This window comes from Ascaphus truei, chromosome 1 (assembly GCF_040206685.1).
Source record: "Ascaphus truei isolate aAscTru1 chromosome 1, aAscTru1.hap1, whole genome shotgun sequence".
In the NCBI taxonomy this organism is placed as follows: domain Eukaryota; kingdom Metazoa; phylum Chordata; class Amphibia; order Anura; family Ascaphidae; genus Ascaphus; species Ascaphus truei.
The window spans coordinates 201,825,198-201,851,742 of record NC_134483.1 but is presented as its reverse complement, the minus strand read 5'-3'; the positions used below and the strand labels follow the sequence as shown (position 1 = coordinate 201,851,742).

The 26,545-nt window shown below is 39.8% G+C and overlaps 1 protein-coding gene across 4 annotated transcripts in view; it reads right to left on the bottom strand.

Annotated features, from left to right (window-relative positions):
- The window catches only part of FBN2 (fibrillin 2), a 271,752-nt gene that overhangs the window by 25,945 nt on the left and 219,262 nt on the right, over window positions 1-26,545 (bottom strand). For all 4 annotated transcript variants that reach the window (XM_075600216.1, XM_075600224.1, XM_075600237.1 and 1 more), the window contains 10 exons: window positions 25,770-25,889; window positions 16,722-16,847; window positions 15,252-15,404; window positions 13,662-13,727; window positions 12,772-12,897; window positions 12,442-12,561; window positions 11,970-12,092; window positions 11,709-11,840; window positions 10,708-10,833; window positions 301-507 (listed from right to left, as the gene is read on the bottom strand). In XM_075600216.1, coding sequence (XP_075456331.1) covers window positions 301-507; window positions 10,708-10,833; window positions 11,709-11,840; window positions 11,970-12,092; window positions 12,442-12,561; window positions 12,772-12,897; window positions 13,662-13,727; window positions 15,252-15,404; window positions 16,722-16,847; window positions 25,770-25,889 — 1,299 coding nt within the window. The remainder of the gene's footprint in view (window positions 1-300; window positions 508-10,707; window positions 10,834-11,708; window positions 11,841-11,969; window positions 12,093-12,441; window positions 12,562-12,771; window positions 12,898-13,661; window positions 13,728-15,251; window positions 15,405-16,721; window positions 16,848-25,769; window positions 25,890-26,545) is intronic.

Below are 26,545 nucleotides of genomic sequence, written 5' to 3'. Positions count from 1 at the left end.
CACGCTATTAGAAAGGGTTGGGGTTCCTTACAATGCATCTGATCTCAGATGCGCTATTAGAGAGGGTTGGAGTTCCTTACAATGCATTTGATCACAGACGATATTAGATAAATATATATATGAAGTGGACAAACGTTTACAAAAAAGCTCAAAGTGCGAAAAGTTTAAAATATATATTTTTGCTTATTTAGAGATTTTTTTTCCAGAAATTATTCCAGCTAAGCCAAAACATGAAAAAAAATTTAAACCGAAACACCAGTGAAACTGTCCACCTGTAGTAAGTACGAACATCTTACCTACCTTTCCCATCAGTACTGTAGCCTGGACCATGTGGACAAAGTTTCTTGTAGTGGATAGTTCCTGGAAGTGGACAAATCTCACACTGGTTGCCCCAGCCTCTACCTCCATTGCAACAACACTCAGATTTCGTGACATGATTACGACTGCTTGATGACATCTGGCACATTGTTTGTAAAACCTCAGAAAAGCAAAAACCCTGGCGGGTATCTGTAAAAAGAGAGAGGATACATATAGAAGCATAAGGTATATTTATTATTATTAATAATAATCATCTATATTTACATATGTAGCACTTTTTCCCCCATCCTATGTGAGAGTGTCACTACCGGTGTATTCTGGTGCATACCAGTGAGATTGAACAGGAGGCCGGAGATCTCCGCGATGTTGTAGGGAGAACATAAGGACAGGGTATTTTTATGTTAATCGGTCAGTAGCAGTGCCTCCAGCCAAGAAGACACTGGTGCGGCCAGGATGGACCTCAGGGGCACTTTTTCTTTGGGTGGTCATTTCAATTAGTACACCAGATTGGATATAACTGGGGTTTATTGGTACAGCATGACGATACACAGGATATAGTCCCTGAATGCAATCCCCAGACTTGAGGCCATAAATAACCCCTTCTTGGTTAACCTTACACCCTAGTGCGGTCAGCCTACTCCTTCTGGGGAGAGGCTCTCTGCTGCGCCCTCGTACTCTGGACGACAACCCAGAACTACTCCCAGAAACACTTACTCTACTATAGAAGGAAACCCCCTCCTTCCCTAGGGAGCGTCTTGTAATCCGGCCTACCTACAGTCATAGACCCCCCCTTACAATAACTGATAATCCTGAATTGTATTGCTAACACACACACAGAACAGTATAACAGACCCTGCAGGAATTACACTCAACACTGCCCACTCTTTACTGGGACTTACAGTGTTAGAGGGGCCAGGAAATCAATAGTCCAAGGGGACTTGGCTACACATACATATACATATTTTGTAGTAGGATATTTTGCAACTTACATTTTCTTTCATTAAGAATTTTGATTGTTCTCTTCACTTAATAATAATGTAACATTCTCAATAATTCTGTCCATTATTTTGTTTCTTATTCAATACTATTCTTTATTTAATATTATTCTTCCTTCCTGTTTTTTTTTCATTATAAATTGAATTTTTAAAATGTTTGTGTAATGTACAGTAATGAAATGTGTTTGTATCTTTTTTTATTTGGTATATGACGAATATTGTATGTCTGTACATTATGGTTTATCGGTGCTATTTTATATGTAGTAACGAGCGTTGTCAGATTGCTCAAATACCCAGCTACTGTATATAGTGAGTAATAAATCCCAAAACATAGGTAGGTGTATAACATATCAGTGAGTTAGTCCATATAACCAAATAAGGCCATAAATCCCTGAAAACCGAGAGTGAATGAGTGAACTCACCACACTCTATTTCATTGGGGGCAATAAGGCAACAGTAAGAGCTGTAAACTCACGAACACCTCCTTGTAGGGATGACATGCTTCTGCTGATAGAGTCCAAGTAGATGTAAGAAGAGTAGAGCACCGTCAGAATCAGGAGTCAGGAGAGGATCCAAGTAACAAAAAAATCTTTAATGGAGTTAAGACAGCATAGGGAAGAACCTCCTACGCGTTTCGAACGTCTTGTTCTTTGTTACTTGGTCTTGTTTTTTTGTTACTTGGATCCTCTTCTGACTCATGATTCTGACGGTACTCTTCCTACATCTATTTTATATGAATATGCTTCATTACATGTATATGTATTTGAAAACATTGACTGCAGTGTGCCTGATGTCACTTGCGGATTTGCAAAAAGCTGTGTTTAGAGCGTGCAGGAGCCGTGCCGGAAGAGATGCAACTTTGCTTTCACTGATGAGCATTTATTTTTACCACTTTTGTGAGTGCATTACTTATTGTATGCTGACAGAATATATAATACAATATTACGCTATCAGCGTGTTGTGCACTTGTCTTTTTCTATTTCTGTTTATATATATTTATATGTATCTATACATATGAATACATTAGTGCTCTATCATAAGAGTAATGTCTATTGACATCAATATATATTTAAAAATAATAAGATACTTAAAAATATATATTTTCAGTGCCCTATAAACATACCTGGAACGTTACAGGTCACGCCAGAGGGTCCTATTGACGTACTAGGTACACCAAGGCAATCACAAGGCCGCAAATGCAGCAACTCCGGTGGCGCTTGGTGCCACCAGTCTTCTGACACAGTGAAGGTTAACATTGGATTATTTCTATAACAATCATATGTTACTCATTAAGCTTAAATGTCCCCATATTTATTGCTTCATAAGCCTCAGAAATCAGTTCAAATAGGTTGCACACTTTCAGTACAATTTCTAGTTATATCCTTATGATCTGATAAAATGGAACTACGCATGTGAGGAAAAAAGCACAGAAACAAACACTCCGTAGAATAGGGATAAGCAGTTCTACTCAGAAAGTAGTTTGGTGAGCACAAAGTTAGTTGTCTGCTCTGTGCCAGTGTCCGTGTCCACTGTGCTCGCTCGACTGGCTCGATACAGCACTACCAATCTAGCAAAGGCTGTCCCGGGGGAATGTCATATCAACCAACATGCCAGGAACACTGGGGGTTTGGAATAACGAACTCATTTATTGAGCCAAACACAAAGTTTCGACCTTATTGGTCTTTATCAAGTGACATAGTGGCACTATGTCACTTGATGAAGACCAATAAGGTCGAAACGTTGTGTTTGGCTCAATAAATGAGTTTGTTATTCCAAATCCGTTTGTGCCCTGTGTTCCTTCAACTACTACTTGCATTGGATTGATTACAGGCTATCGTTCAAACACAGGAGCACCGGTTATTGTATAATCTTTTATTATACTTTTTTTTTTTTTAGGTGTGCAGCATTTATTTAATATATTTGGGAACACTGCGGGTACATGTGTGGGCGGAGTTTGCAACCAGCAACGGACCAGGCAAAGAGCAGACAGCTAACACTTCTTTTATCAACCTACTTTGTTTGTGAGTATAACTGTTCATTCCTGCTAAATATGAAATTATCGAAACGTAGCACTCTATGTATTGTGTCTCGAATTTTTCTCTGCACATGTTGCCTGTTGCGGATGAAGCATCAAACACCCCCAAGGAACATTGCACACTTGGCTGATTTATTCAGTTGAAAGGACTCATGGATGAAATAAATTGTTTGTACACTAAAACAGATTTTCTTTATTACACTGTTCAGCCTATTGTAATACATAATATATATTTTTGTTTTTATTCTCCTATTCACAAACCCTCAATCATTAGTCATTATAGGGATTGTAGATACCCTTCTATTTCCATTAGCTGCTTGTTAAACCCTTTAAATGCTGAAGAGGTCAGTACCGCATTGACCTACACTGCCGACACACTTAATTGCAGTGCGGCCAGATCCGCAAGCCGGGAGATTTCCCGGCTTGCTAGTGGCCGCCCCTCGGCGGTCACGCGTCATCGGGTGCCTGCGCCCCCTGCACGCGCGTCCAGGGCTCCCCGATGGAGCCCTGGTGTCCCGCGATGTGGGGGACGGCGGCAGGGGGTTCCGGGGGACCCGGCGGACCCGGCAGCGGTAGGGAGAGCGCCCCGATCGGAGGGCGCTCTTCCGCTGCTTCGGCGCGCGCCCGTCACCCTCGGGCGCGCGCCAGGCTACTGCTGCGGCCAAGAACGGGCAAATGCTCGAATAAACTTGGCCGCAGCAGTATCAGCACTGAAATGGATTAAGAGATGGGCATTATGATTTCTAATATATAAAAAAAAAAAGTTAAATGACATTGTGTCTAGACATTCACCTAAATATAATCCCCCTGCCCCCTCAAGTCTCCTTACGGTCTAGGTCACTTTGGCATTTCAATAGCCATATTATTCAATATTTATGTCTCCATTCTTAATTTTCACACTAGGTCAATTGTCTCTACCTTATCTTATTTCCCACTTCCTCTCAACATCCAATGTAACCAGATATCCTTCTTACAAACACTGTATATAATATTTATGTTTCTGTAGTTCTGCCATGCCTGATGAAGGACCCGGAGTGGTTCGGAAGCTTGTAACATAACAACTACTTGTTGGTCCAATAAAAGGTATCATAGCACCTACTCCCCCCTCCCTCCTTTGTTACAACATGGAAGAAAGAACCAACACAGCTACCCACCCTTCTTTGCTAAATATAACACTATTTTATTTGAAAGCAAAGACATATTTGACCCAGGGATTACTTAAAAACCTTCATCAGATGAAAATGGGCAATTACATTGTGTATAGTGCAGTTTTCCTGCCTTCTTTATGATGTATGACCCTTAATTGGAGGCATAATTACTTTACAATACCATCAGTCTTGAGTAATTTAAAATATATATTGTTTCTGTGGCTTCAAATTATCATTTTGTATGATTTATTTCCAGGTCCAATCTTAGTTCAGTTATTGTTATTTTTCTAGAATAAGGAAATTACGGTTGTCTCCTGTGGAGCCTAATTCATCTTAATCCTGGAAAATATAATGAGTATAACTGTTGCATAACTAGGGAAGGAAAGGCCTGGGACATGCAAAGCTGGAGGAATGTTGTAGCGACTAGTTCTTAAGAGCATTTTTATGTCTTGATTTTTACAGGATCACATATGGAAATAAATGGTTGACCTGGGATACCATGACGGAGAATATGTAACAGCACTGAATATTACTGCAATATATTACAGGCGTACCCAGCACTAAATAGGTACTACTCTTCAATCAGCAATTGCACTTACTCTTACAGAACGTTTGTATAAATTGCCTATACTCAGCACTAATCATCATTACTAGACTGGATTCTCTCCTCAAATCCCATTAGAATCCACTCCTCTGGCATCCTTCCTGACATTTTCAATGACCATGCAAAAGTGTAAGGAAAATTAAACCACCCCAATCAAGCCCTAAAGTTCTCCTCACTAGAACATTTAGAAACTTTAACCCACAAGAGTTTCTGGCTGACCTTACCAATTGCCCTTGGTACAGAATCGACTTAATTCCCGACCCTGATTCTGCGCTCGTCTATTTCCAATCCAAGTTCTTAAAACTCTGGGATACCCATGCTCCACTACGCAGAAAAAGAATACGGGGGAGGGGGGCACCTTCCATGGGTTACAACTGACCTGATAGCACTCTACCATTTCAGGGATGCCTTGTGGAAAAGCTACAAAGTAACTGGCACTACCAAGGATCTTAGGGCCTTATGCAGAGAGGAACGTTATTTAATGTGAAAACGGCAAGAAAATAGCCACAGAATTGGAGCAAGTTATGGTCGTATGCAGAAAGCTGCGTTACCTAATTTTTCTGATGAGATTCAAAATTGCCAAGTTTTTCTGGATAGATTGAACTCACTATAATATAGGGCAGAATGGCGAGTTGCAGTGCATCTATGCTACCTGCATACCACCCTATTTTAACATGGCGAATTTACCAATCTCTCCACGTGTTTGGCAATTTTTAAAGTAAAGAAACATGCTGTGGAGAATTTTATGAATCTCTCCATGTTCTCTGCAGGAGAAGCTTCTCTGGGAAGTATTTTCTCCAAAATATGGTGCTATTTCCCTTCTCTATCCTCTCTGCATAAGCCCCTTAATCACTACAGATGCCTGCGGAATGTGTGCACAAGGCAAACAAGACATGCAAAAGCACAATATTACTCTGACAATCTCCACCAGAATACATCAAACCCAGCTAACTTCTAGAAGGTTATCCACAATATATTCCAGCCTTCTAGCCATCAACAACCAAGTAATATTACTAAGGAGGATATTACTCTGACAAATCCCACTGACATTGCAAATGCATTCAATGATTACTTTGTGGGGTGTGCTACTAACTTATTAGCAAAACGCAACCCAAACCATAAACACAAAGTACCCCTATAGCCTCACCCTCACCCAACACTGCTCACAATTTTCAATTTGTCCCAGTATCCGAAGAGATTACACAAGCGCTCCTCAAATTAAAACTAAGCAGCCAATGTGGACCTGACTTACTTCAATTGAAGTTCCTAAGACTTGGTGCCCCAGCCTTTAACAAACCAATTGCTTCCCTAGTTAACTCTATCCTGTCTGCAGGCCATATCCCTAACACCTAGAAAACTGCCAGAGTTGTCCCAATCTTCAAAAGTGGGGACAAAAACACTGTCTCACACTACAGGCCAATCTCTCTTCTGCCAAAACTATCCAAAGTCATGGAAAAATGTGTTCACTCCCAATTAAGCGATTACTATACCAAGACAAATACCAGACAAATTTCCCTAGCCAATTCCAATCTGGCTTTTGCCCCAAACACTCCACAGTAACTACCCTGCTAAAAGTTTACAATGAAATCCAGTGTGGAATGGAACTGGGACAACTCACTGGTGCAATATTCCAAGATTTTGCAAAGGCTTTTGATACTGTTGATCATGTTATCTTGCTTAACAAACTGCAGTGCTCTGCAATAGGGACGCATGCTTTAAACTTGTTTCATTTCTACCTATCAGGTAGATTCCAACATATGTCTATCTCAGGCTCTAACTCCAACCCCTTGGATATCACCTGTGGTGTTCTGCAAGGTTCTGTTCTGGGGCCCTACTCTTCTCAGTGTTCATCAATGATCTTCCTACAGCTTGTAATAGAGCTTCAATACACATGTATGCAGATGACACAGCCCTAGCCTCTCTGACACATACTGTACTTCATTCTGACTTTTTGAGACTTGAAAATTGGATTGCCCAAAACAAACTGTTTTTAAACACTGACAAGACTGTAACAATGGTTTGGGACCAAGTCTAAATTTTTAAAGCTTCCAATGACTGAGCTCTACATCAGAACCAACGCTAATACCACCCTACAGTAACTCCTGTTACTAGTTTTAAATACTTGGGCATATGGTTTGACTCCCATTTAACATTTGGGGTGCACATTGATACCCTGACATCCAAAATCTATGCCAAACTAGGTGTACTTTATATGAACAAATCCTCCCTATGTTTGCTGGTCAGAAAGCGTAGCAGTCGCACAACAGATGCTAATGCCAATTATCGACTATGGGGACGTAGTATATGGCTCGGCACCCCAAACTCACCTTAGCAAACTTGATACCCTCTACAAGTCAATATGCCGTTTTGTTCTCCAATGCAACTACTGTACAACACACATCACTGCGAAATGATCAAAGAACCAGATTGATCATCACTTCAGTCTAGGCGCAAAGTTTACCTTTCCTGTCTTGCCTTCAAATACTTTCTGGGCAAGCTACCCATCTATCTGAACAAGCTCCTCTCCTCTACCACATGCAGCACTTATCATCTGAGATCTGACTCCAAATTCTGTTCATGGTCCCATGGTTCAACAAAGTATCTGGCCGCCCCTCCTCTTACCGTGCACCCCAAAACTGGAACATTCTACCGGAAACTCTCACAGCCACAACCAGTCTAAGTTCTTTCAAACTAAAGCTGTCTCACATTTTAATCTGGCCTGTAACTGTTACATACGCCTATAATATATATTATCTCTAACTGTGCATGCAATGTCTTGTATATAATGTATACGCTGTTCACTATGTAACTATGTATTTGTAACCATGTATTATTTGTATCTTACTGTAGCTCTATGCCCAGTACATACTTGAAAACGAGAGGTAACTCTCAATGTTTTACTTCCTGATAAAACTTTTTATAAATAAATAAAGAATTAATTATGAACGCTGAGAAGTTTTCTGCAAACAGTAGAGAACTGAAATAAAAGTCGTGTGAGGTTTCCAGAGCTCTATACACTATAATTTAATCTATGACGAACTTCAATATTAGTCTCCTAACATGTATTACAACCTACTGTACAAACACCAATATTGCTATTAGAGCATAACATTCATTATCACAAACTGCATTAAAGAACTAGCGAGATTATGATCTCAGACCTTTAATCCTGACAAGCTAGACTTAATAATGAGACAACAGTATGCCATAAAACTGTTCCTCTGATCATATTAGTACAGTTCCAAATTGTAATCTCTTACATTGAAACATCATTATATCATATGCAATATATCCATTAACAGTATGTGATATATAGTTTATGTTTTATCTTAACTGTAAAAGTTTGCCAAGAGTAATACACTGTGTGTGTGTGTGTGTGTGTGTGTGTGTGTGTGTGTGTGTGTGTGTGTGTGTGTGTGTGTGTGTGTGTGTGTATAATGTCCATTTTACTGAAAATATATTCAAATGTTTTGTTCAGATGAAAAAATAACATCATTTGTGCCTGCTCACATTCTTCACATATTTCATTTTCACATGTACAGCTGTACTGTAATTTTCACTAATTTGTGGAGGGAAGAGAGCGCAACTTGTTTGACTTCCTCTGGATCAATATACTGTGAGTACAAATATAGGATAAAGTATCTGTCATCTAAATTTAGCATAGGTTCAACTTGATGGACGATGTCTTTTTTCAACCTCTTCTACTATCTAACTCCCAGGAAGCATATGTAGGATAAATACACAAAAGACATACAGTATGGTGCAATATGTCTGATACTTGAAATTTTTTAGAGATTAGGTGGGTATTATTGCACTCACAAAGTGGATGTCTAAATCAGGTTCATCAGTGAAGTACAAATCTTCTAAGTGGTCTTTAAATGAAAGAGACAGGAACATAGCGTAATCCGCATAGAGATTTCTATACATAGGAAAAATAAAACAAATACACCCAGAAACATCTGTTTAAAAAGGCATCAGAGCCGCAAACATCCGTATATCTCCCTTCCAAACACGGTCCTCGTTCCTCTGCGTGACGTCAACTCTAGAGACTTGGTACCGAAGTGATGGAGAGGTTATCCTGCTTAAACATGACGGCCGAGCTGTTTTGATAGCCCTCGTGCTAGACTAGTATCCAGATCAGGACTACAGGCAAGGCTTTGGCCGTTGGATGTCCATTTCCTTCTCCATCACTCTGGGACCAACTCCCTGGAGGTGACGTCATGCAGAGGAACGATGACAGTATTTGGAAGGCCGATACGGACGTTCACGTCTTTACCCTGCGGGCTCTGTTGCCTTTTTAAACGGATGTTTGAGTGTATTTGTTCTATTTTCTCCATGTATAGAAATCTCTATGCGGGATTACGCTATGTTCCTGTTTCTTCTATTTATATACCACTAAGAAGATTTGTACTTCACTGACGAGCCTGATTTAGACATCCACCTTGGTAGTGCAATAATACTCACCCAATCTCAAATATTTTGAAGTATCAGACATATTGAACCATATGTCTTTCGTGTATTTATCCTGCATATGCCTCCGGGGAGCTGTACTTTAACCACACTCCAGAAATGTCTGTAACACCACTTGGAAGGTCTCTTTGCTGAGCAGCACTTAAGAAGCTTAAGAGAAGTGGTTGTAGTTTTCATTTGGATTTTGTTATTATATTCTGCAGTTTTATATTTTACACTTTCACATTTATATACACAGTTATATGTTTCATATATATCACTATATTATATATTCACTCATATCACAGTATAGATTATGGGTACTGTATCTAGATAGTTGTGCTTTAGTTTTCTTTGTTTGCATTTGTAATTTTCACTAAGTTTGGCAAAACATTAAAATTCATACTGCATTACGTGCATTAAAATAACTGCCAAATTATTAATTTTCCACACAGACATGCATGAACCTGGCATATACATAATGGATTGGTATTTGTGCTGTCTCACTCATATAATTGTAAAAGATAATAAACATACCTTAAATAATAAAACTAGAGTCAATAGCAGCAGAGAATGAAATACATGAGAAAGCTCTATCATTTTATAGTAATGGTTTGCTAAGTGGGTTTGGTGCTTCAATAAATGTATTTTTTATGTTAATTCTAACTTATATACAGTACAAATGCTCTTGTTCTACATTAAACAAATAAACAGCACAACATGTATATGAACGTTATTTCTAATAGGAGGGTAGCTTGCCCAGAAAGTATCTGAAGGCAAGACAGGAAAAATGAACTTTGCGCCTGGACTCAAGTTCTTTGTGCATTTCGCAGTGATGTGTGTTTTAGTACATTGGAGAGCAAAGGGTCATATTAAGTTGTAGAGCTGGAGACACTCAAAGCCGCCACCAGTCTAAGTTCATTCAAAACTAAAGATGTCTCATTTTAATCTGGTTTGTAACTGTTACATTTGACTATAACATATATAATCTTTACTGTTCATGCAATGTCTTTATATATAATGTATAACCTTGTTCATTTTATGTAACCATGTACAGTATTGCCATCATAAATGTGTGCCCAAGACATACTTGAAAATGAGAGCTAACTCTCAATGTATTAGTTCCTGGTAAAACATTTAATAAATAAATACATTTACCAAGACATTCAGTTCCGGAGGGTGTTGACTGAAATCCTTCATTACAGTCACATTGATAGCTTCCGATAGAGTTGACACAGCGACCATTTTCACAGATGCCTGGCTTGCTACGACATTCATTCTCATCTTTAACATGCCAGTAGGGCAAACACAAAAAAGGATAACAAAGTAAACGTTATTGCAAAGCACAATGTACAAAATAACAGTCATGGTGTTCTGCATGAAGATGTACCACAGAACAAAATATTCTAAAATACAGACAAATACCAAACTTAATATTTTTTGATCAAAAGGCTCACGTAATTTGGGTTTTAATTTTAGTCAAAGAACATAATTTTTTTTAAGAAAAAAAAAACTCTAAAATTTGCATTAATAGCATTAGTTTGAGTACACAGAAAATGTAAATACTCTTTGGCCCTGGTTCAGTAAGGTGTGATAAGCGCAGATAACTTGCTATCGTAGGGAAAGCCCTATTAAAGTCAATGGGGCTTTCATGCGACAGCAAGTAATCTGCACTTATCATACCTTACAGAATAAGGGGCTTTATATCAAAAAGGAAATGGCCCAAAGAAAAGCAAAGGCCGGTTGGGTAATAACGATCTCAGCTTCTTAAACTCTAATTGTAATAACACTCAGGTTCCATCTATTGTAATTTAAAGGCAACATACAATACAAGACCTCAGGGGCAGATATTTCCTATTCAAAAATGCATAATTTCTTATGAAAACTATATTTCAATTCATGAAAGTGGTACAACCCACTTCAAAAGCAATGAAATGTGACTAGGATGCAATGAAATATGAATCATAAAGAAACACAAACATTAAAAGGACACCTATCTAGTGGGAGCTACTGTACCATGAGGGTTGTGTGTGATGACCGGTTACAAAGGCCAAATTAAATGAACATTAGCTCTCTGAATCAACACATTTTATTGGGAATTTTTTTCATTGAGGAAGTCTCCATAAATGAAATCCTTTGGTGTATAAGTAATACCTTACCAATACATCCTTCTCCATCGGGTCTTCGTACCATTCCAGGAGGACAAATGCACATGAATGTCCCAATCAGGTTTTTGCAAAGCATCCCCCGAGATTCACAGTCATGGAAGCCCTCTGAACACTCATTGAGATCTGGAAAAAAGCATTCGTGGCACCCTGAGCACTAAAGGATTCTTAATGGCCTATTCTTAGTACTATTAACATTATTAAAAATATAATGTTATAAGGAGTTGACATTATTTTTTTTAAAAGGTATTTTACCTTTACACATCTTCTGGTCCTCTCTAAGAACATACCCCGCAGGACACGTGCATTCATAGGAACCGTAAGTGTTGATACAACGAAATGCACACAGCAGTGGATTTTGGCTGCATTCATTGATATCTGTAAAGAAACAGAATGAAGTACTTTACATTTATCTTTAACAAATAATTGGAGTGGATGTGAACCAAAATGTGTTTTAAAACTAAATATTATTTAGGTTATTGAATTAAAGAAAAAAATGTTAGATGTCTTTATTTAATGCATTTCCTACTGAAGTACTGCTAGTAAATCATGGTTCAAAGACCAGATGACAGAGAATTATGAAATCACTAAGAAAGGAAGATCTTTCCTGAAACACTAAACAGTATTGGAAAAGGATGAGTGTGTTTATAGACTTAAGGTTTAGCGAGTGAGACGGGTATGTTTGAAAGATTGAAATCAGAGAAGAAAGAAAATGATGTGTGATTACCTTCACAGTTCATCATTGGTCCAGGTTCAAATCCCTCATCGCAGGAACATTCAAAAGTACCAACGACATTTGTGCAAGTGCCATTCCCGCATGGATTACCAATGGAACATTCATCGGTATCTGGAATATGTTAGGTTCACATTAAAACAAACAGCCCCAACATCTTTCTTTACGGATGGTAAAGGAGAACAGAACAAAAAACAGAAACCACTAAATTAACCATAAAAAGATATTACAGTATATCATTTAGTAGAATAATAATGCATAATACTGTACATAAACATTTACTAGCATAATAGGAATGTTAGGTGAGTGCAAAATCAAACATACCTACACAGTTGACTCCAGTGTAATCCAAATTGTACCCCACAGGACACTCACATCGAAAAGATCCATCAGTATTGATACAATGACCGTTTGCACAAATTCCAGGGTTTTCAAGGCATTCATTGACATCTTAAGAAAATGAACCCATATTAACAATGTGGAGAGTGGAAAGAAGTTTTGTAGTTTTGTTTATTTACTCACTATAACTTAATTTGTGTCTGGTCATAATAATATTATATTTTAATTGTAATATTAAGTATAATGTATTGGATTCCAAAATAACTTGAATGCATCCCAAGGCATTGCGATAAACCAAAATCTACGTATTTGAAAAGGTTAGACAAAGAAGAACATTATTCTTTATTTCAACCCAGAATTAGATAAATATCAAAATGTATTTTATAGTCTTGATTTAAACAAATCTGTTTACGCTTTGGATTTTGTATCTCCAAATAAACCTGCTATTTATATAGATGCCAAGTGCTAGATACTGTACATTTATTGGTAAAGAGATGCTCGAAAATAAATAACTTTATACAAATTGATCAAATACTACTTGTTTGACAAAATAGGAAATGCTTAATTTGTGGCAACCATAGAACTGATCTTAACTCCATGCTCCATGTAGGTTAAACAGAAAAAAATTGAGGCTAGAGGCACCTAAAAGGAAGTTTGCCATTTCCATTATTAACAAATTGGATTTAGACATCAAACTAATTTGCATGGCTTTGTGTTTCACCAATTAATGTAGCAAGTGTTGCTAATATTAATACACCCTTTTAACTTGACCTTGCTCCAGTGTGGTTATATTGTAAGCTCTCTATGCATTTGTCACCTAGCCGTTTGTCAACGTCAGCTATGATATCACAATAATTTGCAAAACAAATCATTACCTTCTCGTGTATCTCCAATGCCAGGGATGGTTCCATGTCCATAGGGACACAAATCCTGAAAAGCCACTGCCAGGAGCAAAAAAATAAAATAAAAGCAAAGGCTACACATCTACACAGCTACACATCTGTAATTAAATCATTAAAGGTGCCTCATTTTAGCATGTAACAATGCAGATGGTAGAAAGGGTTAAAGCAATGGCTATTACATTGACATTACGGTAGGTTAGATAGGAAATACCAAAATACTGCCAACCCAGATCTGAACACAGAGGTTTGGCCCAGCATAATTTGTAAAGCGCCAGCTGAACTGGCAGCAGGCAGAATTCTATCCTCTTGCTTCCTAATCAGGTTTCCATATTACTCAATGTAAAAATCTGTCTCGGTTTTGGCTTTCTTCCTCCCCATAAGGAGCCTTTCCCTTGGCAAGTTCATGTGAGTGTTTCTAGCTGGCACACTTTATTTTTATCCCATCAAAAAGCACATACAGTATAGTAAATAAACGTCTTATTACAGAAAGCCCTAAACATTCCTGCAATAGTGGCTTTGTATTTTCATGTACAACCTGGACTATATCAACCGTGTGTGGTAGGGCTGTCACTTCTATTTTTATATATAAATCAGTCCCCCTTTTCATTTTAGTATAAACAGTTTTCACACCAAGGTACCACCCTTTTTTATTTACAAATATTACAATTCTACTTTAACAAAAACAACTTGCCCCTTTTCTAGTTTTACAGAATAAATAAATGCTTACATGTCTACAGTCCAAAGGGTTTTACCCTAATGTCTACTAAATGATCTCTTTATAAATTAAGCTCAGCATCACTACTTTTATTTAAGTAACTGTGACCACTGTTTATCCCCTCCATTATCCATACTACTATTACTACAGCAAGCCTTGTTTTCAGATCAACTTATACTTGGGTACAGAACGGACCTTGCTCAAAATGAACAGGATCATGAGAAAAGAAGACATGTCCAATACCAGGAATCTGGGACTTTTGGCAAATCCTTTGATCTCGTGTCACCGGCACAAATTAAATTTTAAGCTATTTAGGAATTAGATCATTTGTCTTTATTATTAATCTACCTTGCACTGATCTGCAAATATGTTTAACACCATTACAAAATGTAAAACTGTTGAGCGGAGTTAGTCTGGGGGCCCAACTGTTGACTGGGGGTAGTTTCTGGGCCTAGCTAGCAGCAAGGTAAGAGGTTTGCCCAGGCACCCAATAGCTGAAGTTGGGCCAGATACTCCCTTCCTGTAGCCGGCCCTGCTGCCTACTTTTCCTGACACAACTTGATCTCCACTTATGGCTCATAACATCTGCAATGATTTACCGGCCCTTTTTGCATGGAATGAATTATAAAGTATTTGCATTGAATTATTATTTTTGCTAATGTTAACTAGCCTATTTACAGAGCGCTTAAATTCATACATGCTCACACTGTCAAAGTTATACTACAAGAGTTTTTATTAGATTCAAAATATTATTTAAAAGCTTTTCTAAAAATTCCGTATTTGCTTGATCACCACCAATATCTCAGTGATTTATAAACAATATTTATTATTAAGCATTCATCATGTACCTTCGTCTTCCCTTGGGCAGAGTTCACATGGATTGCCCCAGCCTTCTCCTGGCATCTTGCTGCAGCAACATTTTGCTTTAGTGCTGTTGTAGGCTTTTGGAACGGAGCATTTCCCATTTTCAAATTTGGTAAAACAGAAACTTTGGCGAGTATCTAAAAAAATAAACAAAAGATAGCATTGGTTTTGTTGGAAAAAGAGGACAATAATTGTATAGTCTAAAACAGCACAGTTATTTTAGCGATAGACGATTATTAGGCAATTGGGAAAAATAATCTGCAGCCAGTGGTAGAGTTAATAGGAACAGCGATATGCTATTTTACATAGGAATACAGACAATATTTTTATATAGATTATCCAACCATGTCAATCTCATTCAGGCATTTTCAAGCTACAATTCACATCTTTCTCACTATCTTCTCTCTTCCGACTAGAATGCTAAGAGATCTCTTAGGAATCACGTGCCATGTATTCTACCTTCCACTTTTCCCAGTGCAGAGCTGCAGGTGTAGTGCATACAGTATACATTCATTCAAAAGGCATCAATTAAAGGGGGAATCCGTCCTAGAACCAATGTGAACTTGTTCCAGTGACATGTTTAAGCAGTTTCCTCTGGATAATTGATACCTTTATTTTACCCAGATCAGTTAGGCCAGGGGTGCATGATTTTCTAGGGGGGGGCGCGGTGGTTACAGAGGCCCCGTGCTCTTCCCCAAGGCATTTAAATTAAATGTGAGGCATCTGTAACTTCTCTTACTTGCTCTCTGCCGGTTCTTTGGCGACGCGAAGCCATGACAACGCAGCATCAAATGACGCCATGCGGTCAAATGGCAACGTGATGTCATATGACGCCGCCAAAGCCAGAAAGCAGTTAAGGAGGGGGGCGCAAGCAGGGGGGGAGAGCAGATAGGGGTGCAAACAGAAAAGTTTGCGCACCCCTGAGTTAGACATGTTGGGTTTGACATAATCTGGCTATTCCATTTTCTGTGATGTCACTGGCTGTACAAGCTCTTGCTTAATATACACAGTCTCCTCTCCCCACCTCCCCTTAACTTTATTAGCACTCTGATAAGAACAGGGTGAGATAAGAGCAAAGGAAACACGTTGCCTCATTCAGGGCTCACGACAAAAATGTAACTGGTCAACAATGTGGGATTGTACCTTAAAAAGTAATCCCTTAAAAGCCATATTTAATTTTTTGGAGGATCAGGGAAATGTACAGTATTTCTTGTTTTTCTAACCAAGTACTGCAGGGGGACTTAGGGATGTGCCCCTACATTTATAGCTAGTTCAAAATTGTGGCTGCTTTAAACAAAGTAGATATTTGTATAGAAAATGTGGAAAATACTTCAGCAATTTCCCTTACTCTTCAACATCTGCCTAAGAATAGATACAGTAAAAAAATAGTCCTAATGTGGCGCTTAAGTTCTGGTGTGTCAGCATCACACCTGCCTGTATTTAGTATAACTTACCAAAGCACCTCCTCCCATTTTCTGACAAAACAAACCCTGGGGGGCAGACACACTGAAAGCCTCCTGGAGTGTTCGAACATTTTCCAAAAAGACATATATTGGGTTCTTGAGTGCATTCATCAATATCTAGAGAACAGAAAGCCAATAATTACAATGATATTTCCAGACATTCACTACATTTGTGTGATGTGCTTCCATGCTTCTTTTTACAAATTTTACATTGAAAAATCTAGACTATTGTAGGCATTAGTTGAATTGGGCAAATCCAAAATGTACTGTACAGTAATTTGATTCGTGTATGTGAAGCAGTTTTAAAGAAAGTACGAGTACCAGTATTACAGTAGGTGATACAATAACAATTGTCAGTCCAAATAAAAAATGTAAGACAAGCTCATAAAGAAAGCATAAAAATGCAGATTGTTAATCAAACTCTTCACAGATATATAGATGATCGAATCACTACGTTTTCTAAATAAACACCAGTTCTATAGTTTTCTTGTTTTCTGAATGACTCAATACAGTAAAAAATGACAACGATTGTTAAATGTAGTTAGCACGCCAATTTCTAGAAAATAAAATCTGAATGTTTCAGGAATGTATCACAACTCATCCAAATAAGTAGATCTGATTATAAACTTGTTTTTCATGTTATTATAAATTTATAATAGCACAGTAAAAAGCTGAAACACAAACATAAATTAGCATTTTTAACCTTTTTGTCATGTGTTGCAGGCTATTAAGTCAGGAACCACAAGGTCTAAAAGAATTCAGCATGTAATCTTCTAACAGCAAACACAGCAAAATATTATTCCTAGGTGTTTATCTCAAACACTATTAACTAAAAAAAGAGAAAACTATTATTTTATATACAGCACTGCTTTGAGATAAAAATCCTCCATATCTCTAAAGAATTAAACAGGAACATTCAGAGTACAGAATATCCCACTTTATATGAAAATAAGACACATTGGAGCCAGAGACCCTTAAATCCGCCAGACGACTAACGATACTACCCCATCTCCAACGGTGACGTTATTCAGAAGCGACCCGCCTGCTGCCGTGTGCTGGAAGACTCAGTGTCTGACACTGGGAGAGTGTTGGCATCTCTACTTAGACCTTGATGGTCTTACATGCTATTTCAAACCAGCTAAGTTTTGAGCTTGACACTTTTTTTTAGAGCATTAATTATATAAAGCATTGTTGTACTATATATTTGTCTCTTTTTAATCCTTACATTTTGGGATTTTTTTTTATATCACTTTTTTTTTTTATTGAGAACAACATACATCCAAATGATAACGACAATGTCATAGGCACATGACAAGATTTTTCAACTGAGTTAAACAACATGTTGTCCCAAAATGGGTATTTTTCAGTTGGTGGGGGGGGGGGGTGGTCTAAGGGGGGGAGGGGGGGAAGACATACTGGGTGGGGGGGTGGGTGTAGGATGGGGGAACTCAGTTTTCTTCCTCCCTTTCCATCAGTACGAGGACGGCCTAATGCAGGCCTAGTCCTAGCGGGCCGCTCACATTTTGGGATTTTAATGAAGATGTATATGGAAGATCAACTGTCCATAAAGAGGATGTTTTAACCCCTCAAACAAATGCTTGAATACATAAACTATCACGTGAGTAGTATTAATCTTCCCTACCCTATCACTGATTGCTGCCGGGCAGCGAACAGACAACGCTCCCACCAGCTGGGCTTTAAATAGCCCACCTCTATAGCCCCTCCCCGGGCCCCTCACAACCCCCCGAGCTGGTGGTGAGGAGAGCAAAGGGAGGGGAAAGGGCGGGCTGGAGAGGCGGAGCCTAGTCCCCCAGTCAGGAGGCCCCCACGCCGATGGCCGCTTTCTAGCAGTGTAACACTATATTTTTACTCTACTTATTTTCAGATATCGTTGGATATTCTGCGCTCTGAGGTTCCTGCTTCGTTCTTATTTTACTATTGGAAAAAGTCTTGTTTCTGGAGCTGCACTATTACATAAAAAATTGTATTGTATACACAAAGAATTCTTTATTTACACATTTTAAGTGTTTTCTTTTACTTTATATACTGTAGTATATTTATGTCACACAGGATCTTTTCCTCTTTCTTCAACTTCTTTAAAGCAATTTATATCACTATTTCTGTGGAGGTTTAAATTAGAGTGAATTTGTTTTGCGCTCATCCTGTTCTTTTTTTATAGACGGGCAATTGTTTGGGGCGGGCGTTAGATCAGCCATTTCCTTTGGTCTGCGGATTTCCCCGAATCAGTCTCAAAAAGGGCGATTCGTCTTCTGCTGATTTTTTTTTTATCACTTACAATCCATATGGCAGATTCCGCAATCCGATGACGAATTTAAAAAAAATTCCCCAATGGATTGCGAAATCTGTGGATTCTTAAAAATCCACGTGGATTGTATCCAATGGCGATTTTGGATTAATCTGCACAGATTGAAACTCTAACAATCCGTCGACGGATTTTACCCTTCCAGAACGAATTGGAACCGAAAGCTCGGGAAATTCGGGGAAACGGATTGACAGTTTCGTCCATCTCCATTCTTTTTTTAGTGACATCTATAAAGAAGCCTGAACTTCTCACAGTTCTAGAACAGCAGGCACGACTAATAGCTGCTTGATATTATGTTTGCCAAGCATTACAGTTCTGTAGACACTGACAGATTAAATAGACCATCTGCATCTTGACGTGCAGAAACATTTAGCTAAAAGAAAAAAAATATACAGCTTCTCTTTTTTCAAAATTGTACTAAGTTCTTTTTAATGTTAGTAAAAGTTTAAAATGCTGGATCTGAGTGTTTGATGGGAAACATGCCGTCTAATAAAATGTCTGCACTGTTTAATATATTTTGTCTCTGAACGTTGTTGGTTTTGTGGTGACTGGCACTTTTCCAATCCTGTGTGTCTAGGTCTAAATTGTATCACCACATTTAGTATGCAGATTTTACTATGATTATGAGATGCCGGCTTATTCAGTTAAATGAATAGCATAGTGTTATACACAAACACACACACACACACACACACACACACACACACACACACACACACACACATCTAAATATGTGGGGCCATATTTACTAAAAAAATGCTACTCCATAAGACACCATCCATGCTTGAGGACACATTACAGCCTCTTCAAGAAAATGGTCCATAATAGGTTACAGTTACTAAGCGTTGTTACTCCATAAGATACTTTACTTGAATGGTCCATAAAGGACCGCATTTACTAATACTGTATATGCATAAAGGTGCTTTATGAAATAGCATGGCATTTCGTTTTAGTTTTAAACAAATTTGTATTACGTGAAATCTTTTATACGCATATATAACTGTATTCAAAATGCTGTAAATGGTGTGAATGTTCTAATAACATAATAAAGAAATATTTGAAGTCTGTATAGTCTAGTATTAAACCTAACAACTGAAATAACTGAAGCGCTGTTTCCCCCACTCTATGGGAAATGTGGCCGCTACTGAGTGTGTGGTGCTTTACCTGTGGCTCACAGGAGGCCTGAACCTCCACTGCTGGGAGCCCGGGGTATACCTGATCTGTTTGGCGACCTCCACCTGTGAGGAATCCTTACAGCACCAGATAACCCATTCACAGGACCCCACTAAGATCACACACTTGTATTTAATAACAGTTTACTGAACACAGATACAACTAGATATATCATTAACCCACATACAATGTAGGCCTCGCACGACCGTAGCCCCACCGTGCACTCCAACCATAGTGTCCACCCTTGATGGGATTTCCCCAAAGTATTGAGGGGCCCCTGGGCACCCAACCTCCCTGGTGTCAACAAGAGCCAACCCACCCAATGTGTGAGACAGCGCTGCCCACAGTAACTGAAAGTGTTATAGTTGGTGCACATTGTGAGGTACCTGCCCAGGTGCTCCAGCACCCGGGTATGGCCAAAAAGCAAAAGGGATCCACTGATCCAGCGACGTTGATGTCAGCGAAGCCTCCGCCTCAGCGTGGGGTGAACTCCGGTAGGAGGGTCTCACCTTTGATAGTCTTTGATAGTGCGGTGGTGGTCCTGCCCCAGACCACAGTCTGCAAATCGCTGTGTGGCGTCTTCAAATGGCACTATACGCTAACTTTATACAGCTACAGGGAAATGTCCCTAGCTATGGGGTTTCCCTGTAGCAGCCACAATCTGATTAGGTGAGTGGGGCCTATCTTGGACCTAAAGGGTTAATCTGGCCTAGTCTGGATGCCACTGACACCCAGACACTACCTTCCCTTTCTCTGTCCTGGCTCCAACTGTCAGAATTCCAACTGCCAGAACTCTAACTGCCATGCATCTCTCAGCCCTATTGGCTGAGCCACGCTGCGTGGTCATCCCCTAAAGCATTGCGGGGAGAGTAGTTCCCCTGCTGTGCTATACTCCTAATGGCCGCCACTTGCGCTTGCTACTGCACATCCCCCCAAACCCTCCCCAGCCTCCGCTGCCTATGGAAAGGTAAGGAGAAAAACAGGGGACCAGGGGGACCAAGGCTATACTCTCCCCCTGGTGAAAGAACCAACCAACCCGCTTGGGAACGACATAACCATCAACCCAATATTTATATAATAAAATTGCACGACATGCATATGCAACATAACATATTGTAATGGCTTTATATCAGATTGTACATTTTTGAGAACATTACAATGACAGATTTAATTTTGCTACGAGACAACTGCTGAGCTTAATAGTGGGGTGCCTCTAACGAATCATAGGTTACCCGGTTGAGAGGATACCTCACTCTTTGGCTTCTGTGAATCTCTTCTTCAGCAACTCCCTCTGGGGAGTAATAATCATAAGCTTGAGGCTCGGGCATAGGGGGTGTAACAGTCTCTGAAATGTCTCATTCAGGTACAAACAAGGACTCCTAGGGTCCAATGGAGGGCTCAATGGAGCCACCTGAGAAGGTGTATGCTGCCTGGGCCCATTACCCGTGGTTCCTTCGGGAGGTGCCCCATGACTGTGGTCTGTACTACTGGAGGGCCCTACCATAGGATCCTCAGGTATCTCTGTTACTATTTCTGAGCTCTCATCAGCTCCACTGGGCTCACCGGCCAATGGTGTAATCTCTATTTCAAGATGGTCATCCCCCACTTGTGGAATAGGCAGAAGATGATTTCAGTGCCAGACCTTTACCCAGCCATCTGCGTCTCTTATGCGGTAGACCAGGAGGCCCAACATCTGAGATTCTACTTCAAAAACTCTGTCTCGCCAATGGTCGGCCAGCTTGTGTTTGCCGGAGATCCCAAGGTTGTGGAGAATGGCATCTCCAGGACGAATCTCCTGATGGCAGACCTTATGGTCGTAGCACCATTTGCTACAGGCATTCAGATGAGCCGATGCCTTCTCTGCTAGTTGGTAGGCTCATAGCAGGCTTTCTTGGAACCGCTGTACGTACTTGAAGTGCGTCCTGTTGGGTACCCCATTGGTAGATACCTTCAGACGTATATCTACTGGAAGCCGTGCTTCTCGTCCAAACATTAGAAAGTAGGGAGTGTATCCCGTAGACTCGTGGTGGGTGCAGTTATAGGCATGCACCAAGAATTCCACGTGCTTACTCCACTCATTCTTCTGTGAACATTTTAGGGTACACCGAGGAGTGACACTTATATGCTTATATATATATGTTGTGGTTATTTTGGGGGTTCAATATGAGCTTGTAGGTGTCCTGTATGTTTTACAATTCTTGTTCAGCTGGTCTTAGCTGATTGGAGGGTGGCTCCTCCTACCTAGTTGAAGCTCACCCCCTCCCACATTTAAATGGTTAAAAGCTCACTCCATTGCATCTCCTACTCTCAGGGGAACTTGCTTGCTTGCAGTTTGATTGTGACAAATCTAATACAGAGTGCTTTTCCTGGTAATGTACATGTTAATAAGAGTTTCAATTAGACTTAGAACTATGCAACTAATTTTGACAGATTTATTATAAATCATTCTTCCTGGTAATGCACAGATTATTAAGAATTTATATTAGTGTTAGGTACCCTTGAGATGTGGTCTGCCGTGTAGTGGCTCAAGGGCTTACAACACTTTGGCCAAAATGTTAAACTAAAAGGCCATTTAATTTAATAGATATCTATACATATATATTTAGGCACTGTGCCGTGTATAAGTTTCACTGGATGTGCACTGAGCTCTGTCTGTGCTTCATGTTCTGTCTCTGGTTTTAAATATATATTGCCATGCTCAGTAGCACTCCTCTGTGACATTTATATGCTTATATATATGTTGTGGTTATTTTGGGGGTTCAATATGAGCTTGTAGGTGTCCTGTATGTTTCACATACAATATAGGACTCACACGGCCGTAGCCCCATCGTGCCCTCCAACCATTGTGTCCACCCTTGATGGGATTTCCCCAAAGTACTGAGGGGCCCCTGGGCACCCAACCTCCTTGGTGTCAACAAGAGCCAACACAGCCAAAGTGAGAGACAGCGCTGCCCACAGTAACTGAAAGTGTTATAGTTGGTGCACGTTGTGAGGTACCTGCCCAGGTGCTCCAGCACCCGGGTGTCACGGAAGACCAGTACTTAAACACCAAAACCACCGGGATCACTAGCACCAGACAAGACAAAGTTGTTGAATAAAATGAAGTTTATTCTGGCACGCCAGCAGACAAAACAAAGATGTACAAAGCAAGATACAATACCAACTGGGGCCTGGGGAGTAGACTCTAGCCTCGCTAGGTGCAGGGGCCTGCTTCAAGAAGGCTTACCCTGTCCGCTTCTCGTCCAGGATCTCAGAGTGCTGATCACACACAGTAGCGCCTCTGATATATCTCTCCAGCTGGTCACTGTAAAGATCAACTCCTTCACAGAAGGTTTCTCAGTCTCTCTGTCTCTCAGATAGTCCTCTGAGGGAATCTACACACTCCTTCCCAGGGTGTCTCTCAGTCTCGTTAGCCTCTCTTGCTCTCAGATGGTCTCTAAAGGTAGATCTCTATTCTATGATCAGCAGCACCCCTTATATAGCCCTCTGTGGCTATCGGTTACATGGGAGGGGGCTGCTGGACAATCAGAGCACAGATTAAGTTAGTTCCACAAAAGCCAGAGCAGGGGAGTGCTAAGGCACTCAAGACTTCCCACTGGCTTGAAGCCTCAGAGTCTGCACAATACAATGTTCTTACTCCCAGATCTGATCAGCAGCCTTTCACCTCCCCCCAGGAGTCCCGACACCTAGCTGTCCCTAATCCTATCATTTCTATAGAAAGCTTCAACTAAGTGGATTGCATTCTTCATAGAAATGACAGTAACAATGGAATATCTCATTTGCTTTCTTGCAGGGCTGACACCCAAAGTACATTTACAGAAGAATGTTGATTCACTAAACTGTGGGATTGCATTTACAGGGAATAACGAATAGAGACTTTGAAGTGCATTCTTACAGACAGTGCATTATGCATTTACACATTCCCTGTTCTTCTCAAGATATTAAATACATTTGGCCAAAATAAGTCTTACACAGGTGACCAAGTTCCATAGATTTAGGGGTAGCTAGCTGGGCTTCATCCCAGTTTTGTGATGCCAGCTAGCCCTACCGTCACACCGGGTATGGCCGAAAAGCAAAAGGGATCCACTGATCCAGATAAGTCAATGTCAGTGAAGCCTCTGCGTGGAGTGAACTCCGGTAGGAGGGTCTAACCTTTGACAGTCCACAAATCTCTGTGCGGTGAGTTTAAATGGCACTACACACTAACTGTATACAGCTACAGGGGAAATGTCCCTATCTAGGGGTTTCCCTGTAGTAGCCACAATCTGATTAGGTGAGTGGGGCCTATCTTGGACCTAAAGGGTTAATCTGGCCTAGTCTGAATGCCACTGACACCCAGACTCTACTCTCTGTCCTAGCTCCAACTGGCAGAATTCCAACTGGCAGAATTCTAACTGCCATGCATCTTGCATCACTATTGGCCGAGCCATACTGCGTGATCATCCCCTACAGCATTCTGGGGGTGTAGTTCCCCTGCTGTGCTATACTCCTAATGGCTGCTGCTTGCGCTTGCTACTGCACATTCCCCACACTCTCCCCAGCCTATGGAAAGGTAAGTGGACAAACAGGGGACAAGGGGGACCCAGGCTATATAACATTTAAAAAACATATGGAATTCATTAAATGACTACATCCGTGGCATATTGTGTGTCAAACTCAAAAAAGTAAAACATTAAAAAATAATATATACAGTCTATGTCCTATGATATAATATATATCAAATATATCATAACATATACCAGGACCCTTCAACTAGTTCTCCAAACGGGCCAGATTAGAAGGGTCACAAGCTTATTGTAATGTAAAGACTTGAAAACTATTATGTTTAAACATGTCACCAGCATTAATAACATCTACGTATACTGTACCATTAATATTTACATTACCTTTACTTACAGGTGAATTTCAGTCTGAAATATAGCAAAAATAGCAGAAGCTTTGCTACATCAAGGTCTATTGCAGGCCGCATCTGGCCTGCGGGCTACCAGTTGAACAGTCATGAAATATATAGTGGGTGTCATATATAGATAGAGCTTTAGCCATTGTTACTCCTCAACACTAATTAGATCCAATGGGTGTTAACTAGAACCAATGGCCAACACTGCTTAGCAAATTATCACTGGCTAAATAGAAAAACTCCCAATATTATGTAAAATTGTGAGGCTTACATTTAACCCCACCCACCGCCCCCCCCCCCAAAAAAAATAGTAATAGTACAGATTATTCAAGAACCCTGTCTATGATATGATTTGTAATTTAATGATAAAACATAAAAACACAGATGATGGATTATGGGCCAGAGTAGATACTTCTGAATTGTCCTTAATATTTCCTAAGAATGTACAGATTGGTGTTAAGTTGTGATATCTTCTGGCAGATGAACATTAGCGTTCTTCATTGATGACAAATAGTGTACAGAGCCACGGTACTATCATTTCATCCATGAAGAACTGTAATGTTGGTCCAACAGAAGGTATCACCAACTTACCTGCTTGTCCAGAACCAATGCAGCTACTAGAATATATATAAACACATAAGCTTACCTATGCAGTTATCACTTTCAACTTCGTATCCAGGGGGGCAGATGCATCGGAATGAGCCTTCCAAATTTTGACAGGTACCAGGAGAACATGAACCAGGATATGCCACACACTCATTGATGTCTTCAATAAAGCAGAAATAGAATGATTACCAACTGCTTCCCTAATTTCTTCTAATGCGCTGCTATTATCAAATATCATTTAAATGCAAACATTTTATGACAGTGATAATATTGCTGTGTTGTGGGTTCCGACTGTTGATGGAAGGTGATATTTGGAGACAGGCTAAATAGTAGACAAGATCAGCCAAGAACAATGTGGTTGATTTACAAGTTGCAAAGTAAAGAAAAAGATCGTTGGGTGAATGTTGGCCAGGATAAATTCTGCCAATATACCTGTAAGTAATCCATTTGATTCCCCCAATTAGTCACATGCTGATTTTCCAAGGTACAAATAAACTGGGAGAATTTCCAAACGCACTATATATCATGATATTTGTGGAGACTGTCTGGAAAATAACACGACTTAAAAAAGCTTATTTGTAAATGCAGAATTGTTAACAATTTTAGGTGCACATGGTAAGCATGCTTTAATCGCCACATCTACTGCACAGATAATTTAACCACATACATAAATTAGCAAAATATAAGGCCTGAATGTTTTTGGGGTGCCACTGTACCAGGATATCATGAAGAGCAGCAATATGGAGGCCCTTATGTCATACGCTGTACTGTATGTCATCCGGTTTCGTTTATTTTCATGGTGACATTTGCCATCGG